The sequence below is a fragment of the Telmatherina bonti genome, assembly GCF_933228915.1.
Source record: "Telmatherina bonti genome assembly, chromosome: 22".
Lineage (NCBI taxonomy): Eukaryota > Metazoa > Chordata > Actinopteri > Atheriniformes > Telmatherinidae > Telmatherina > Telmatherina bonti.
This window is the reverse complement of record NC_136631.1, coordinates 7,910,542-7,929,899: the sequence shown is the minus strand read 5'-3', so window position 1 is coordinate 7,929,899 and position 19,358 is coordinate 7,910,542. Positions and strand designations below refer to the sequence as shown.

Sequence of the window (19,358 nt, the reverse complement as noted above, 5' to 3'; positions counted from 1 at the left end):
AGGCAAAAACATCAATGGCTGTTTAGCCTACAGCGAGTGGTCGCACCAGCACCAACCATCAAGGAGAAAATGGTCTGGCTCTAACTGCTTGGAGACCAGTTAGTTCTCCAAGAACAAGCAAAGAACTTTGTCTAGATCTCTTTCTGATCAATCTGGAACAGGTGTCGTTTCTTGAAGAACCTCATTTCATACATAACCTGAGGTAGAAATACAAGACTGGCTTTCTGTAATTCAGGGTTACTAATATCTAGGGCGTAAATTTTGTAGTCAGCTGGCCTGTAAGTGGATGAAATGGCTGTGTGACAGATGGCAGCTTCTGTGTGACAACTACAGCCTCATTGCTGAGCTGCCTCTCTTCTAATGAATAACCAAAAATAATAAATAGTAAAATTGATATAAAAACACAGATGAAAATAAAAATGACTCTGTTTTTAATCTTCTACTGTGATAGCTCCGCTGGTCTCTCGCTACTGCTCCAGTGGTCCCACATCATACTGAAAGGTCCACAACATTGTCATCCAGTTCACCACAGTCAAAGAAAATCCCTTTGGTTCTCAGGTCCTTTGACAGAGATGGACAAAATCCATAATGAATTTCTCATCTTTCTTTCTGACTGTGGATTGGGAGGGATGGGGGTTGGGGGGTTATTCCATGGGCAACGTCTCCATTTGTTTGAAAACTTTAAAGCATTTTTCAAATAAAGTCAACACTGTCGGAAAGTTTCAATCACCAGTTATCTATAGATTTTTGTGTCTTTTCTTACATCTTTTCAACAGTATTCACATGGTTGAATTTCATGCAGTACCCAAAGACAGCTCCCTTTGGAACCCCCTCCCTCTATGCTCAAGCTTCTTAAGTGTCTGATTTGACTTGTTGTTTGGCCATGGACTGCACAATAGTTTTGTTCTCAAACAGTGCTCTCCATCACCCACTCAGAGCTTTCGAAGGAGGGCTTCTCATCTCCGCTGTCCTCATATTGCAGCAGCATGCCGTTAACAGACAGACTGCGCTTAGTCCAGATGTTACTGATCCTGCGTGGCTGGCTGCTTCGGCACTGTTCCGCCCCTACGTGACCCATGTCAAACGAGTGGCTTCTCTTGGGCTTTCCCTCCTGGGGAAACCCTAGAATACGTCCAAGCATGGTGGTGGACTCAGCTCTCCCCAGTAGGGGTTCTTTATCAGATGGTGGCACCACAGCCACTGTGGTCTTCGTATTGGGAACGGTGGAGGAGCAGGAAGCCCCTTGGTCCTTTGCCATCCCTCGCAGCTCCAGTGCAGTGAAGGCCCCTAGCAGGTGGTCCAAGCTTTGCCGTGCTTTGGTGCCATGCCCAGGCCTTCTGAACTTGCTGCTAGGCAGGGTGCTGCTTTCGCTGCCCTGTACACTGTAGCGATCGCCAGGCCCCCTTCCCATTTGGCTGTCTAAAGAGTTGGAGGAGGAAGATGACGAAGACAGGCTACTCTGGAGAGATCCACACTTGAACTCTACCATTTCCTCACGCATGACAACAACTGTGGACTTGACTTGAGGCGGGGCACCATTGAACCTGTTTACTCCTCCATTGGTCTGTGAGTATGTGTTACTCACTGTGGGTAATTTACAAGTCTGGATCCCACTGGTTACCTTATAGCGAACCATGAGGATGATGATAAACACCAGCAGTGTGGCCACAATTATGCCGCCAATCACAAGAATCATAGTGCCACCCATGAAGCCGCTGTGAAGAGACTGACACTGTGGGTAGTCCTCTCTGGTCATGAACTGGACACAGCCAACAATATTGGTGGCAGTGAGTGTGGTGGCAGTGTCGTCCCAGATGGCCAAGACACACAGGTCATACTGCATTCCCGGGACAAGGTTTGTGACTATGAAGGCCCTGTTAATCATGGGTATCATTCTGCAAACAAAGACAGAAAAAACATATTATAGCTCTTTTCCCACATGAAATCAAGACAAAGCTGGCTGAAAGCAGATTTATATTAGTCTGATATGCTGAAGCAGATTAAAGAAATAGCTTAAAATAACCATGCTAAGTAGCTATTTATATGCAGAGAGTAATTCAGAAAGATGACTTCATTGCTCCTTGTAAATCTCATTTGATATGCGTGAAGAAAACAGTAATGAGATAAGCACTGAATGGCCACTTTTGGAGTACTGTTTTGGCAAAATGTAATTTCTTGTACATTCCATTCAACTTTTACTAAGGTGTTTTGAGCCAATCTTATAATTCCAGATGTATAAATGCAAGTAATTAGCTCAGCCTCTGAGTTTTTCACTGAAGCTCAGAGTCAGAGCTACTTGGAACTGGGCTCCCACATAGGTGTTCTTTATCAATGGGGTAGTTATTAATGAGAAACCTACATTTTTATTATGCAGACAGATGACACAAGCTTTCATCCAGCAAACTCATCCATTTTCTGTGTAGACTGCAGGGAATCCAATTAGTAATTAATTATGTTCTGCTAATAGAAAACGTGTTTAACCCTGTTTTCATAACTTGACAAGAATAACATTATATTGTTGCTATGTCAGGTTGGTGCGCGGCTTGACCAATCAAGTCTGCTGAGGAGTCAGGTTTGAGAAGGATATTTGCAATTATGCTGAATGCAATAACTGATATCTCCACCTACACCAGTTTTGGAAAAATAACATGTATATTCAGCCAAGGGATTAGAAGTTGAGTGGAAGCTTTGTAGCATGTTCAACATTCATTTATTCAACATTTGTCTAATACACTGTGATACCTCCCTGACTTTTCAATATCATTATTGATTATTCAATAGAACTCGATTGTACTAATGGCTGCTGCATCCATGGTCACCTAAGGCAGTGGTTCCCAACCTTTTTCCTTTAGGACCCTGCTTCATGCAAACACTAAAAAACCCAGGGACCCCTGCCCTAATCCAATGTCATCCTTTATTTCACTGTGTTTTATGCTTTATATGGTAAGGTTCTCATAATAAATAATATATTCTGGTTGTTCTGTTCAGTTCTGTAGTCTTGTCCACTTCAGCTCGATTCAGTGTGGACATGGTCTTCATTTCAATCTCACTGGGTCTGAATGGTAAAAGCCTATCAACCCCCTGTGCTCCTTGAGAGACCCCTTGGTGGTTAGGGACCCACTGGTGGAACTACTGTCCTAATGCAACTTGAGTCATTTGTATTTTCAGCAGTGAGACACAAAAAACCCCAACAAATAAATAACTCTTTAGGTTATCATTGAGGGATGCACATTTGGCACTTTCTAGAAACTAGAAACAAAGGTCTTGTACTTATGATAGTGTCAGATCACTGTGTGACATCCTCTTCAGAACATCCCAAAAGTTCTAAATTGCCTTAAACTCTGGTGGCCATACCATGTGTGAAAATTATGTTTTATGCTCCATGAACCATTTTTAATCTGAGCCTGATGAATCCTGGCGTTGTCATGTTGGAATATGACTGTGCCATAAGAAGAAAAAAGTGTATTGATGGAAGGAAAAAAGCCTCTTTATTATATTTAGGAGTGCTGTACTTCATTTGCTACTCTTTCACCTTGGTGATCCCATTGATTTTAAAGCAAGAAAAATTTGGGCTCATCACACATCATTCTTTTCTGCTGCAACTGTTGAGTCCTAACTTTTTCGATTAGCCTTGCCGACAAGTGGTTTTCTTAAGGTTACATGCCTGTTTGGTCCCAGCAGAGTTTTCTTTGGGGAAATGTTCTTACTTTAACTACAAAAGCTGCTAAGTTTTACTGTGTATTTCCTTCAGTCTTTCTTTATGTTCACTAAAGGTTGAAGTGTCCTCTGTGATCTAAATTATATGGCTCTGATCCAGCTCCAACTTCCTCCTAGGTTTAATGATGTGTCAAAAAGTTCTTAAACTATTTGTAAGTTTCAGTTTACTTTCAATTTTGAATTTTAAACCTCATAACAAGCAATAATTCAGGCCATTTAAAAGATCTTTTACATGACCACAGCTTTTATCTGACGTGACCATTAAAAGAATAAAAAACTGCTTACTGCATTAGTTTCTGGGTGAAAGGCTGGTCTAGAGGAAGGCAAATTAAGCATGAGCTTAATTATGGTAAGTGTATTTACAAATTTATCTAACAGAGTAGTGTGGCTATTTTGAGTCTACACTAAGACCAAGAGAATGGACCAGATTGGTCCATCGAGGAGGTCTTTATGTTGGCCACCTGTCTGTCAGAGGATAGACTTAAAGTTCTATTGCTGGTCTATAAGACTCTTAATGGTTAAAGACCAAAATACATCAGTGACCTGTGGACTAAACCTACCAGACCACTCATGTTTTCTGAACCTAGTCTTTTATCAGGTCCCAGAGTCAGACATGGAAAAGCTGCATTCACCTTCTCTGCTCCACATGTCTGAAAGCAACTCCCAGAAAGTCTCAGTCAGAACTCTGTTTTTTTTTTAAAGATCCTCCTGTTCTTAGCTGCATTTTAATAGTTTGAGTTAAAAAAAAATCTAAATCTGTTCTGTTAAAAGTTTATAACTTTATGCTTTTAATACTGTTTTCATCTGATGACTTTTTTCTTTCATTTGTTTTTTCATTTTAAATTGTTTTTCTTGTTTTCTGTTTCAATGTTTCTCTTAATCACTTTGAGTCACCATGTTGCTGAATTGTACAAATACACCCACACTGTCGTGCCTTATCTGCATTTAAACAGGGATTTTAGTTGCATGGCGCAATACATTACTAGTCTGTTGTTTCTTAATTAATAACCCCCCCCCCCCCCCAAAAAAAAAGTCAGCTATTTTTTGCTGTTCAGAACCCAATAACTTTGTAAAATGGCTCTATTAACAATATTAGCCTGAAATTATCTATCAACAACCTGAAAACTTGCTAATATAAGCACTTATGCATGTTTTTCTATAAAAATGTGTTAAAACCAACAGTCAGTTGAAACCAAAACAAAAATTATCACGAGACACTGAATCAAACAGCAAAACAGAAAAAAAAAATCTGTTTTTTTTTTTTTTTACTGGTATTACAATTTAAGAACTTATTTTACAGCAACTCCCCCTTATGTGGACTGTGCCACATACAAATAAGGCAGCATTTGTCATTGTCTGACTGGTGCATCAGTCCGAGTGGCAGTGGAACCACAGGATGCTGTGTGTCTGAGAGACTTCTCCAGCCTGTTCAGAGCCATGCGAGTAAAACCAGTTTGTACTTGACAGAATGAAACTCTGGTCCTTTCTTCTGTAAAATACTTGACATCAGTGATTCAAGACCCGTGGTTTTGTACCACAGGGGGTTCATCTGAAGTAACAGCAGGGTTCACTATTGTCGAGGAACTCGACTAATTAAAATAATGATGTTAGAAAAAAATAGTCCAAATACTTTAATTCCGAAAGAAAATTGCTTTCTACCTTCAAACATATAGCAAGGAATGAAAAACGATGAAGCAAACGGCTGAAACAGAAAACTATAATTATCTGAAGTGCTGGGCTCGTGCCTCATGAAAGACAACCAAACCCAATATAAACCCTGTCTGAAAATAAACAGATCACTTGTTATTAAAAAGAGCATATATTAGAATTTCTCCCATATGATACTGAAAGAGTAGCTATATTTTCTGACTCAGCCAGAGCTCTGTAGTAGTACAAGGCATATGGAACAGAGGAGAAAGGAGGGGAAACTGTAGGGAACATGTTCAATGATCTGCTACCACAGTCAGGCAATTAATGTATAGAATAAAGTAATGGGTTCTTGCTCATTGCAACATGCATAATTGGGGCCCAGAGATCTCAGCTCATTTTGAGAATTATCTTCTAACTAATATATACAAATATTTGCAGGGAAAAAAAATGTATTAATAGATTATACTTTGGAAAAAAATCAATGCTATTACACAAGGAACACATAAGCAGCTAATGGCTTTGCTGTTTCCTACATTAGCAGAAACAAGCCCTTAAAGACTCAGCCACACTGTTGTGGTGGTTATCTATAAATAGATTCCTCGATCATTCATCCATTGTTGGCTTGAGGTTTTCCTGCAGAACACGCATCCAAAGCTGTGATCCCTCTGAAGCGCCTCCACTACATAGCCCAGACAGCAGTGGGGCTGCAATTCATTATTCATATTTAATTGCCTTTTTCCTTAACCAGGAAGAGGCTGTGCTTCCTCACGTGTCCGAGGGAGCTCATGCGGTCGCTCTGCTGCCCCACGTGGCTCTGATTGATTTTTAATCACGCTGTTTCTTGAGTGCAGGCAGTGGGACACAGAGTCAGCCAGCTAGAGTCACGCTGTAGGTGAGCATGTGCAAGCAGTGAAATCATAACGGAATCGTTGAAGAAGACTGCAGTTAACCTGTCTTCACAGGTCATGTTTTGATTCCAGAAACCTATTATCTTGTGGCATGGACATTTTCGGCTGAATATGAAGCGAATACCAGGAGCAGTTGTGATAATGGAAGACATTTTAAAGCATCATTTACTGTGAACAAGGAGAGTGTGAAAGTTAGTGCAAAATACTTTTAACAGTCACCAGCTGTGCATAAAAAATAGGTTCAGCAGAAAATTACCATCAAAACTGCCATAATAGTAAATAAAATATTTCTTTTGGTTTATCTGAAGCTGTCTATCTCTGTATCTGTCTAATGTAAAGTGCCCTTTAAAAGCTGTTTGAAAGCAAACTAATAAGGCCTCAGGCTTCTCTAGAAAGTAGAATTATTAATCCCCATCTGAAACATTGAATTTATTTTTCAGGTTCTGAAGAAATAGTAAATAAAGTCTGTTTGAGAAAATGAGCTACTGGTGTTTGGTTTGTTGTTGACTTTGCTTTTTAAGTCTTAGTAAAGCAAATTCAGATAGTGGCATGGACACAAGGGATATACTTTAAATAAGTTATCATTTTGCTTTGGGATAAAATACTTTTTTTTATAATTGAATTTAATTTTATTTAATCTGTTTTGTTTAAAACATCTTAAAATGCAAAGTAGTGTGTTTTCTGAATCATGTGTTTGGACTGTTTGCAGCCTTTTCTGCTCAGGATCATTTGAGCAGGTCTAATACCTCAATATAACACAAATATTTATATGTTGTTATAGCATAGGCCTACATTAGCCCAACATTACCATCCATCCATCCATTCAGCCATCCATCCATCCATCCATCCATCCACCCATCATCCTAACCGCTTAGTCCGATGAAGGGTGCAAGCTGAAGCTGGAAGGGTGCAAGCTGAAGCTGGAAGGGTGCAAGCGATGAAGCTAGAGCCTATCCCAGCAGTCTTTTGGGTGAAAGGAAGGGTACAATCCAGTCACAGGAATGTTACACCGCATAGTCCATCACAAAACCCTTTTCTTGTGATTTAAGCCCTGATTAAAGCTCTTTTATGATTGTTTTAATCATTCACATTCGGCTAGGTACCTAAATGCACCTTTTGTCTGTGAGGTGAGAAACTAAAAACTTATTTATTGTAGGTTTAGTCAGAAATGAAATAACAGTAAACTGGTCATGTGCTTCAAATGCAATGGAAAATCTAATGCAATGTGGCCATCAAGTGAAAGTGCATGCAGTCATCTCTGGCCCTTATTTGAATTCTTCCCCTTGGTCCTACCCCCAGATTTTCAGATGCAATTTATCCTTTTCCTTTTGTGTGTCAAATGTAGAGGTCGTGTAGTCATTCAGTCAGGATGTTGGGGCAATTTGTAGGGCTCAATGACCACTATCCCATAAAAAAATCCCATAAAAAAAGAGTTTATTGAATAACTGCAATAATGAAGAAAAAAAAAAAAAAAAAGGAGGATGAGTGCTTTGGGAAGACACTGACATGGATCCCATTTGGTTAAAAACAATGATTCTCAATCTGGGATCCAGAAGCCCCAAAGAGGACAGAGGGTCCCCAAGGCTTTGAGCTTTCAGAACCAATGGGATTAAAAATACCATATCCATACAAAAAATCAAGTTCAAGTGTGTTGAATAAAGTTTTTTTTTTTTTTTTTTTTTTTTTTTCAATCAATTGAACATTTTGTTCACATTGACCCAGTTTTAGGATGTGGTAGCCTGAAAGCTCCAACTTTTTAAACCAGATCGCAAAGTGACTAAGGTGGGGTCATCAAAATTTCCTGTGCAATATTTTACCATGGGCTGCGCGGTGGCATAGTGGTTAGCACTGTGGCCTCACAGCAAGAAGGTTGCTGGTTCGTTCCTTGGCTGGGGCAAGATTTAGCCTTTCTGTGTGGAGTTTGCATGTTCTCCCCGTGTCTGCGTGGGTTCTCTCCGGGTTCTCCGGCTTCCTCCTACTGTCCAAGAATGTGCATGTTAGGTTAATTGGATACTCTAAATTGCCCCTAGTGAATGTGAGCGTGAGTGGTTATTTGTCTCTGTGTGGCCCTGTGATGGACTAGCAAGCTGTCCAGGGTGTACCCTGCCTTTCACCCAAAGACTGCTGGGATAGGCTCCAGCTTCCCTGCAACCCTGAATTGGAGTAAGCGGTTAGGAAAATGAATGAATGAATGAATGGATATTTTACCACATTTACTTTGGGGGAAAAAAGCAACAGCAACAAGAATAAATAACAAAAGCCACCTAAAAGGCTACAACTACGACTTGTGTATTCATCTATTTTTGTCCATGTTCTGGGGTTCAGTGAGGTCAGTAAAGAGGTGGAGCTACAGTAGTGAAGCACTTCATGTCCATTTTTCCTGCAACACCTAATTAATGCAACTTGTCTGAAAATGACCACAGAGCCAGTTAATCTTCCCATTTTCTTTTCCTTATGTTTCTTTTTATAAAAGAAAGGCTTGTGTAGTAAATTTTAACTTTGGCTTCAGTGAAAGAAAGGACTCAGCCAGAATAAGGATTTATGGTTAGAATCTCGCTAATAAAAGCTACAAACCAAGCAGGGTTTCAGCATGGCGTGGAGCAGGAAGCCCACTGCTTTTTAATATCTGCATCAAAGTGGTCCTCAAAGAAAATAAGTTGGGAACCACTGCTTTAAGCAACGCTCATCACTTAACCATGTTAAAGGTCCTTTTCTGGAGCTAGTGTTTGGTTCAGGTCTTTTTGGAAGCTGTAGTAATGCTGCAAGGTGGGCAATGCATGCCACTTTTATATGACTAGTTGTATTTGAGGTCATGAAAACAGAACAATCAAGAATGTCATTTTACATTTTTGCCAACTGATAATCTTAAATTTGACACCTTTGAACTTTGAGGAAGGAAAACGCTTTTAGATGTGTGACTCAAACTGGTATTCAAAAGAAGTAAGTGCTGCAGTTATTGCTAGTAATGAATATTGAGTTGAAGCAGCACCAGGAGAGCCATTAAATTTATCCCTTTACAGGGAAGCAATTTTGCCGCTTTGAGTTGTTTCTAGTAAATGTTAACGTGGATGAGTCATCCAATATTTCTGTCACCAAGCAAAAAAAAAAACATTCAGAAAATTTAAATTATCCCCCCTGTCTGGCTTAGAGAACTGGCACAGAGCGTGCATGCAAGAAAATCAGATAAACAGCGTATTATTGAGTTAGGAGGGATGTGAGTGGCATCAACAATGTTTGGACACTGTGACATTTTTCTTAATTTGCTGTGTCTTGTCATAATCTCTGATTACAGTTCATATCCATTCTTTTACCTTCCCATAGTCTGTATCTCACTTTTTATTATACATCTCTTGTGGTGTTAGCGTGATCGGTTAGAGGTATCATGGGGAATACATTCTCAGACGAGGAAATACACCATCAGTGAACTAATGATTAAAAAAGAGACTAGCAGTTTGCTACCTAGTTTGAACTGCATCCTCAGTGTTATCACAAATACTCTGAACAGACAACAAGGACCTCAAATGATTCAATGGTAAACATCAAGGCAGTTTTCTATATTTCCAACCAATTACGTCTGTTGAATGTTGCTGCATTCACTGTCTCATTTGAAAAAGGGAAATTGATTTCACAGAGCCCTAAGATCTCCAGCTGCAGTTGCCAAGCTAACACTTCTATGGACTTGAGCAGCTTAAGCGGGATCCATTAAAATGAGGTCTATAATCCTTTTTCTTCTTGGATTTCTAATTAATGGTTCAGTGCAAGGATTTTTCTTTTAATGCATAAAATGTGGAAGTCACATCTCTATCAATTGTAAGTTTAAGGGAAAAATAATTTTAAAAAAAAGAATGTCAAGGAGGATTAAGAAAGATGAGCATTGATCTTCAAGTAACACTTCAGAGAAATTGAATGTCTCAAGCATTTATCCTCCAAACAATAGGCAACTGACTGATAAAGTGAGGTCCAAGTAAAAGATTAATCCTCAGGATTAATTAGGCACTATGAACAGAGAGGCCTCAGCTCACAATTTCAGTCCATTTGGATTTACTAATCATTCTTACCTGTAAATGAGGACTTCATCATCGGAACAGTTGTACTGAAGCTGAAACATTTTGACCTTTGGAGTTGATTTGCTAACACTCCACTTGACCAGAGCAGAGACGGCAGTCACTTCTGATACAGAAACCACCTTCTCTGGAAGAGGCTTTGGCTCCCCTTTACTGATCTTGGTAGAGCTAGTGATGTCTGACAGTCCCGACTTGGACTGTGTGGTACGATTTGTACCATTAGTCAGGTGGGGGAGTTGAATGATTGATAGCTCAATAGAGGCAGTTGATTCTCCTGCAGCATTAGCAGCAATACAAGTAAAGATGCCATAGTCCTTGGACGTGGTAATTGCTATGTCCAAGGTGCCATTTTCATATACAGTGGCTCGGGAGGAGTTGCTGATCAAACGGTCATCTGGAGCGACCCAATGAACAGTCGGCATAGGATCTCCAACAGCCTTACAGCGCAAGCTAGCTGTTTGGCCTTCCAGCACCAACAACTTGTGTGTATGTTGAGTGATAAGAGGGGGCTCACAGACAAACTCCTCCTCACGAACAGACCAAAAGTAGCGGCCTTTTAGACTGGTAGGAGAAGCACAGGTTTCCATATCATCCTCACGGTCCAGCCTTCGGAGCCAAAGCACCTCACAGTTGCAGTGCAATGGGTTCCCACCAAAGCTTAGAGAAAGAGGTGGTGCATAAGGAGTGCTCATCAGCATACTGCTCTGGGAGCGAGCAAAGATGGGGTCTGGAGGGAGCTTTTGGAGACGATTGGAGGTCAGATCCAAGCGAGCTAGTTTTTCCAAGTCTGTAAAAGTCCCCTCTGCAATGAAGGAGATGAGGTTATGGTCTAGACTCATCTGATGGAGGTTGACCATCTTTCGGATGGCTTCCCAAGGCACACTGCGCAAGTTGTTGTATGACAAATCGAGATCCTCCAGTGTGAGTAACAAGTCATCAAAGGCTGATTTAGAGATTTGACTCAGTTGATTGTTATTGAGGATCAAGTGCTGCAGATTAATCAGTCCTCGGAGGTCATCGGGGCCTAGTTCGGTCAAACGGTTACTGTCTAGGTGTAGAGATCTCAAGGTCTCCAGGTCGATGAAAGAGAAAGGCTGGATGGCGCTGATTGTATTGCGGGACAAAGTGAGATCCACTAGACCTGTCATGTTGGCAAAGTCCTGAGTGGTGACCTTCAGGATGAAGTTGCCACCCAGCCGAAGCTCAACAGTTCGCCGGTCGATGTGGGGTGGCACGAAGAGCAGGCCTTTGGAGGGGCACAAAGTCCCCAGAGACTCCGACAGGTTCTGGCAGACACAATATTTGGGACATGCATGGACCATCGTAACTGCGGTTCCCAGAAGCAGGAGACAGATGACCACTTTGTCCATGTTACCTCATACAAGGGGGACCTGGAAAAGACAAGAAGAAAAACAAAAGATCTGATCAAACTTCAGAGCTTTTTCAGGTTTCTCAATTTAATGTAGCAGCACAATTCTGGCAATGCACTGAGGATATGCTGCGTTTGTTGTCAGTGTCGAAATTTATTCATTATATTAGGTCAGACAAAATTTTACAATGGACAGTACAGTTTACCCTAATTAACTCAGTTGATCATCCTTGAGAATATTGCCATTAAAATTCAGTGTTAGAACTTCTACATGTACAGTAAGTGCTTGAGGATAAAAAAAATATGTTGTTTTCTTTTTTCTGAATAAAGCTTTGATATTAACAGCACTATGAGGTTATTTTTATTAACTGCCTTCATGGGGTAAACAATGGTTTTGTTCTTTCTGGAAACATTACACCAAAATCTTAATGACAGCTGCGGGTTCTCATAATGGGATGTTTTTCCATGTGTTTACACTGTTTATATTTTCTGTACACAAGTATGGGTGTTTTTCATGTGACAATTTGCTTCATTCCTTCAGTGTCTACATAGTTTTGGCAAATATAACAGTAAAGGAAAAAGGCGTTTGTGCAGACAAGGATGGCAAAATGAGCATGCCTGTCTGAAAGCCTTAACAAACCCTCACACCTGGCTGGCTTCTAAAAATGAATGGTCACCCTTGGCTTCACCCAGCAAACTTTTAATTCCCCTAGACATTTGTATCATTAATTCCCAATCAACTCAAAATCTAAAAATCAATTTCAATCACACTTTTTTCTTTTTTCTTTTACAGGAGAAATTTTTACTAATGAAAGATGGACTTTTCCTCTGCATATTGTGGAACCATGATGAGGGTTATTTTTATTATGTTAACCACATGTATGCATTCACTAACAAGCATATAAATCTGACACGATAGAGTAAGGTTTCTTATCTTGTTTTTAATCATATACAGTAAAATGCAACAGAATCTAAGCCATTGTCACTATCAGACCAAACAAATAACTACTATTGTTCTGTAAAGTTTTGCACTGTATCTAGAGACTATTACTTGATTATATTTTTAGATTCTCATTTTAGTGTTAAAGCAGCAAGCCAGAACCAGAGCTTAAATCTGTTTCCTCCATGAAATGGCAGACATGTGACTATTCAATGCAATACAACTGGTAAGGAGGACAGAAAGGGGAAGTTGAGGCAGTGGGTTGTATTCACAGTTTATGAGGAAATCGCATTTGGAAGACATTATATGAAGCCAATGACAAAACGCTCATAGCTGGTGATGCAGTGTGGATTAGAAGTAAACATGCAACATACTGAAATGCATATTAAGTGTTGATGAAAGGAGAAGTCCTGTCCAGCAGCTGTTCCAACCATTACAAAACCAGCTAAATTTAATCAGCTCAACTCTAGTGCAAGATGGATGAGCCAGTTAGTGAAAACACAGGTTCTAAATGCACAGGTAGAGCCACAAACATGGCAGAACTTTTCCTTTATGGAACCTGGATTAAACACCTCTGACAAAATATTTTTCAGCAGTTAGCCATCTTTGACACTGGAGGGAATATTTGGCTTTTGAGAATGACAACTGGTCCTCTAGTTACAGATGCTTTTGTTAGAATTCAAGGTGCATTTGTCCATAGTAACACCATACCTGAAGCAAAAGAGGTAGATAGCAAAACTCCAGTAGATAAGTGCTTTTTGAACGATTTGGTTAAGGCTCCTAACAAAGCGTCTACATGTCCCAAATCTTGCTCTCTACCTTAAAGTGGAACTATTATGTGCATTTCAGGCTAATTTTATTTTATTTCTGAGCCCAGAAGGTCTGGGATTGATCGCACCTGTTTTCGCCGTCATTGTAACATCTCATAAACAGAAAATTTAGGCTAATATGAACTCAGTAAAAGAAAAATACAATGTCAACACATAGAACACAGCCCTACATGTTGGAACCTGAATCAGACCCTGAAAACGAAGTGGAAAACAGCAACCCACAGCAACGAATGCAGCAGGATGTCTCTCCTTGGTAAACTCACCAGCCATCGTTGGAAATAACTTTATCCCACGTTTTCCACCCGCCTGATGTATTTGTACATGCCCTTGTTAACCAGTAGAAGGTAACCAATCACCGAACCTTATCCCCCGGGACATCACAAGGATTTCCAAGTAGAAAAAAACTCTCTAAAACGACACATTTTTCGTTGCCATGGAAACCGCACGGAGAGAGTGCTGGAACTCAAACTCAAACATGCGTTTAGGTGATAAACAGTGCCGTTCACATGTCTGATCAGGATTCAACACTGTAACACTGTAGAAAGCTCAGAAAACTCCCAATACCATAATAGGACCCCTTTAAAGAACGTAATGTAATTACTTGTCTATTAAGTAATACTTTAACATATAAACATGTTAATTCCATACTTTGCATCAACACTTTAGTTCTGACAGCATGAATAATGCGTATATATCGTGGGAGCCCCTAGTTTTGGAAAAGCTGAATTAATGTTTATTCTTCATTCTTTTGTAAGAGAAATTTGATGATCAGTTTTAGATACCACATGTTTACCACCATGTCACTGCTTAAGAGTTTCAATGCTACTGTTTTGGAATAATTATCGTCAAAATGTATGCACATTTTACAATTTCTTCTTTATTTGTCTTCATTAAAATTTAAATTAGTTTAAAAAATTGAATACATTTCTTCAATAATAATAAATTTACTGATTTTTAGGCATACTTGATCTCGATGAGATGATCAACTAATCTAGACAAGTGCAGATGGCTGTTTCGTGGTTTTCAATTGTATAACACATAAACTTTAGAGGATACATCTAGGAATGTGATTGTTTTCAGTCCAAATCAGAAAAAAGCCAAATAGCTTCCACATCAAACAGCTAGTTAGCCTGGCATAATAATGTCTGGTACCAACCTGGTGGATAAAAGAAAAAGGGCAAAGGAATAAAGAAAGAATCCATTTGCTAAGGATTTTAATTTACCCATAAATGATGTATTCTGATTTAATTTAGACTTAAAATGGAAGAAATAAAAAAAATATTTATACTGCAAGGTTACATTCAAACACAATCTGACCTTTTAACACTACCCCCATGCTTTTCTGAGTCATCACATTAGGATGCAATCAGCACTGCTGAAACTGAGTGAAACTCTCTGAAGAAAAGGTTTTCCACTTCATCCAAATTCCTGCATCCTGTTCTTATCCTCCCAGCACTCTCAAGCTAATCCCCACAAGACTTCACGGCGAGAGCTGTCAGCGATGACAGACAGTTTCTCTCAAGGACTCATTTTAATGGACGGCATCTGGAAACACCCCCTAAAACCCTGCAAAAGAAAACTGCCTCTATTTTCACCTTTTTTTTCCTACATTTTCTTTAGAATCCTCTTCAAATGTGGTGTGGTAGGTGAGCATTTCATTTTTGAAACCAGAAATTGCAGAAATGGAAGTAAAGCTGGCTAGATTCAGTTTAAAAGTTCAGTACACATCCCATCTCATTAAGTTTCCTTATAAAGTGTATGGCATTTGTGGAGAACACTGTGGTTACTGAAGAGAAAAAAGTTGGTGAATGGGAAGAAGAGGTGACCTTTCAGGGATACAAGAGGCTTGGTTGCAAAGAGATAAGAACCAATGGTAGTGTTTAAAACCCCTATCCATTTACTTATGGCCTTTAGCAAGCCTGAAATATAATCTACACTTCAGCGTAAAGGGACAAAGTTGCTGCCGAAACACCGAGAGCTTTATTTTCTAGAGCGCTCCACTGTGCAGTGGTGCTACTGATATAGAGAAGCTTCTTTAGTAGTTTCTGTGGACTACTAGACAAACGTTCTTACTTATCTTTAATCTCATTTACATCCAGTGTAGTAAGTTTCATGCCATATCAAAGACACTGAAGAAAATCTTTCTTCAGCCTGGATCAAATTCAAAATACCCAATTCAACCACCAAGATCTTAAGAAGTGTCAGGAAACACACATTAAAAGGTTACCTTGTTGTATAAAACCTCTGAGATATTTTTTAGGGTGGGATCAATATTCAATATTCTCACTGACTTATAGCCATGAGCTGTGGTTGGTAACCAACAAGATCACAGGGAGAATCAGCTGAAGTGAGTTGCACTGCTCCTCTGGAGCGAGCCAGTTCGAGTGGCTTGGGCATCTGGAAAGGATGTTCAATTCAATTCAATTCAACTTTATTTATATAGCGTCAAATCACGGCAATGCCATCTCAAGACGCCTTACAGACAGAGGGGAAAACATAATGAAGGCCAATTCAAAGCCAGTGACCGCCTGTGCTCACTGGGGGACCGCAGGTTGGGAACCACAGTTTTTGAATAGGTTTACTTGCATTCTTTTCAGCAAAATATTGTCAAGGTGACTTGGACACAATGTTCCATAAAGTAATGTGAAGACAAATGAATGAACAAATGAAATATTTTAAAAGGAATGCACAACTTGCTTCCCATAGCCACCCAAACCAACATGAAACAGGGAACGCAGTTTAATATCTGATGTTCAAAAATATGTTCATGGCGGAGTGATTTGGACACCGCACCAAGCTTCTGTTAGGTTGTGGAATTTTTCCTGATTCTAGCAAGTGTCTCTTTATGAAAACCTCCAGCTGAAGCCACACATCTATTCAGTGCTTTGACTTTTAATACTTGGTTGCAAACAGCTCACAGAGCGAAAAGTCTGAAAATGAAAAAATAAAACACGATCAATAATGCCAGAACAATATATAAATATTCATGGAGCTGTGTAAACTGAAGCCATCCATTTATCTGGATGGATGACACGGAAAACACCGTGTTACAGAAGCAGGTCTTACAGCGAGACATCTTGATTTGAGTTTAAGGACCAAACACCTGTGATCCTTCAGCCCGAGGCTTTGTTGTGGACATGCCTTGCTGAAGACCCTTGCCTGTTATTTCATTGTGGAAAACCGAGGAAAAAGTGCTCTGCTCAGATACTCTGCAGTCTGGATGCAAGACACTTTACCTCAGCTGACAGTCGTGTTCAGTACAGACTCAGCAGCACAGAGTGAGTGCATCTCAGACAGAACTGGACTCACCAGCAGCATTGCATCTTTCTCATTCTTCTGCTACGCTTTGATAAAACATGTCACAGGATGACAGCTAAACCTGCGTGTGCTCTGCACAATCCGCTGATGCCGTGTTGCATCATTTGTGGGTGCTGACGCTCAAAACTGGGACAGCAGCTTTCTGGCGCTGCTATTTGAAGCCATTGCGTGTGGAAAAGTTGCCTCACGAGGGTTTGAAATGACACTAACGGTTATTTTTCTTCCATGTGAATCACCTACAGTCTGCGTCTTTTATGAAATTGCATTTAAAATTTAATGGAGGTGCGAAATTGCTCACATGATTTAGATGCAAAATCTTGCCATTATGGAAAAAAATCTTGACAAAAGATGGAGCACAACAGAGTGGAAAATGGAGGAGCACACGGGAGCTGAAAGCTTATCGGGATAATAATCGATGTAATCTTTGTGTTCAGTCAAACATACCTACACACGTTGTTAAGGATGGTCTTCGTCTTTCACCTCTAAAACAACAGAAGCCGGCGAACACACAGTGCCAAACTAACGTTAACTGTCCCAGATAGCTTCATTGGCAAATCCAAAGTAAACTTCATAGAAGTCTGCAAGAGCAGATGAGATGGGAAAAATTCTGCACACACAAAAAAACATTCATCCTTTATTTGATTTAATTCTATATAAGCACATTTTTTTTGGAAGCTATGTTTCTAAATGCTCCCAGGGGAGATGACAGTCAGAGTTTGAGGTGTAAAAGATACTCTCCAGATATGATCAGCCTAATTTGTTAATATTCAAAAAGGAGTGAGAAGATAAATATGATGTTTCAAACATGTCTTAATATGATTAAAAGCATGTTGAGGGATCAGTGGAAGAGACAGATGAAGATGTGAACAGACAGATTTGGTGCAGCTGAATAACAATACAAATAGAATAATAATGATGAAGTGTTTTAAATTTTAATTAGATGTAGCATGAGCTGCTGTTCATCACCTCGCTGTTTCTCATGACAGCTGAGTTATTTCTGGAATCAGGAGGGGTAAAGTACCAGTGACAGCCAGTAAAGGGAGAGGGGGGTGCTGTGGAATCAACTCTTTTCTCATTAAGATGGTGTCAACATTCATTCAATTTTAATTTTTACACTTTGTTCATCCTTTTTAAACTGACCTCCCTCCTTTCTTACGTGTTTAAGTCAGTTAAATATTTTGACATTGACTGATCGGAGGGTCCCTCTTCCTACCAAAATGGCAGAAAGAACTAATTCTTCCTGTCCTTCTCGCTTCATGTAAAACTGGTTTGTTAACAACAACCCCCTCCTGGATTAAAACAACCAAACCAGATGCTTTACAGCATCTTTAAAAGTTCAGACTTAGTTTAGGAAACAAAAGGTCGATTTATACTCGCATGGCGTTTGCATCAGGTTCGGCTGGCGCAGATGGAGAGTGTGTTCATACTCGAGCTTAGGGGTTTTGCAGATGGCATTAGGAATGATGTCTGCTGGTAAACTCTACTGGACAGAGGTTTTTTCCAGGTCATTTCAGCTTTGGCTAGTATTTCTTGTTTTAGAACAACAGTAGTGACCAATGGCATTCATTCAGACACAGACACACACACACACACGTGTATATACATAGACTGAAACATACATTGATGGCGGCCGCCGCTCAGGAGGAAAAGCAGTCGTTTTTCTTTAATCAAAATTGGAAGGGATCGATATCATGCTTCAACTGACTACATGCCTACATTTTTTTGGGCAAGACGCCGAACCCTGCATTCCCCCTTGATGTGTGTGTGTGTGTATGTGTGTGTGTGTGTGTGTGAATAGGTGACTGTGACATGTGATGTAAAGCTCTTTGAGTGATCAGCATAGGCTATATAAGTATACATCAATTTACCATATATATATATATATATATATATATATATATATATATATACATATGCGCTCCCAAGATAACATCCCAAGAAAAAAACAAAAAAACAAAAAAAGAAAGAATTTCTGACTTGTTTAGTTCCATCATGGACCACCAGCCCTCCATCTTCACACCAAGCCGCAGCAGACTATTGTCTCTGAGCTGCTGCAGGCACAGACTGAGGAAGTATGTTGCTCCTCATGTTATCAGACAGACAACCTCTGGAGGGGTGTGGAGAGAGAGAGTGGTGCTGTAGGAGGAGTGGGCAAGGGGTTATCAGGTAGAAGATACACCATATGGACTCAATAGACCGATAGCGGTAGACTTATAATTAGATTTATGTTTTTAAATGAATTTCTGTGACATTATTGAACGTGTTCTCCTTTATATCGATTTGACTTCATTTAGTTCTTACTTTATTCTCCTTTGTATGGTAAATCTCAGCATCTGCTGCCACTGTACTTATTTCTGGATTAATTAAGTTAATTTTATCTCTTTGTGGAAAAATGGAGGACAAAATTTACAGCAGAAGGTGCTTTTGTCATGTTTGACAGCTGACAGCTGAAGAGTTTTGTGCTCTTCGGTTAACAGACAAAGACGCTCAATGCCGTGGATATGCGACACTTTCCTTCAGCTGAACCACTTTCATTTTCAAATTTGTGGCGACATTTTGGGG

The 19,358-nt window shown here is 39.9% G+C and overlaps 1 protein-coding gene across 1 annotated transcript; it reads right to left on the bottom strand.

Annotated features, from left to right (window-relative positions):
• Nucleotides 1-907: 907 nt before the first annotated feature.
• LOC306773043 (leucine-rich repeat and fibronectin type-III domain-containing protein 2) lies at nt 908-11,709 on the bottom strand (the record flags this gene model as incomplete). Its single annotated transcript, XM_079262743.1, has 2 exons — nt 908-1,895; nt 10,334-11,709. The coding sequence occupies 2 exons, from the start codon at nt 11,707-11,709 to the stop codon at nt 908-910; spliced, it is 2,364 nt and encodes a 787-aa protein (XP_079118869.1).
• Between the last annotated feature and the right edge of the window lie 7,649 nt (nt 11,710-19,358).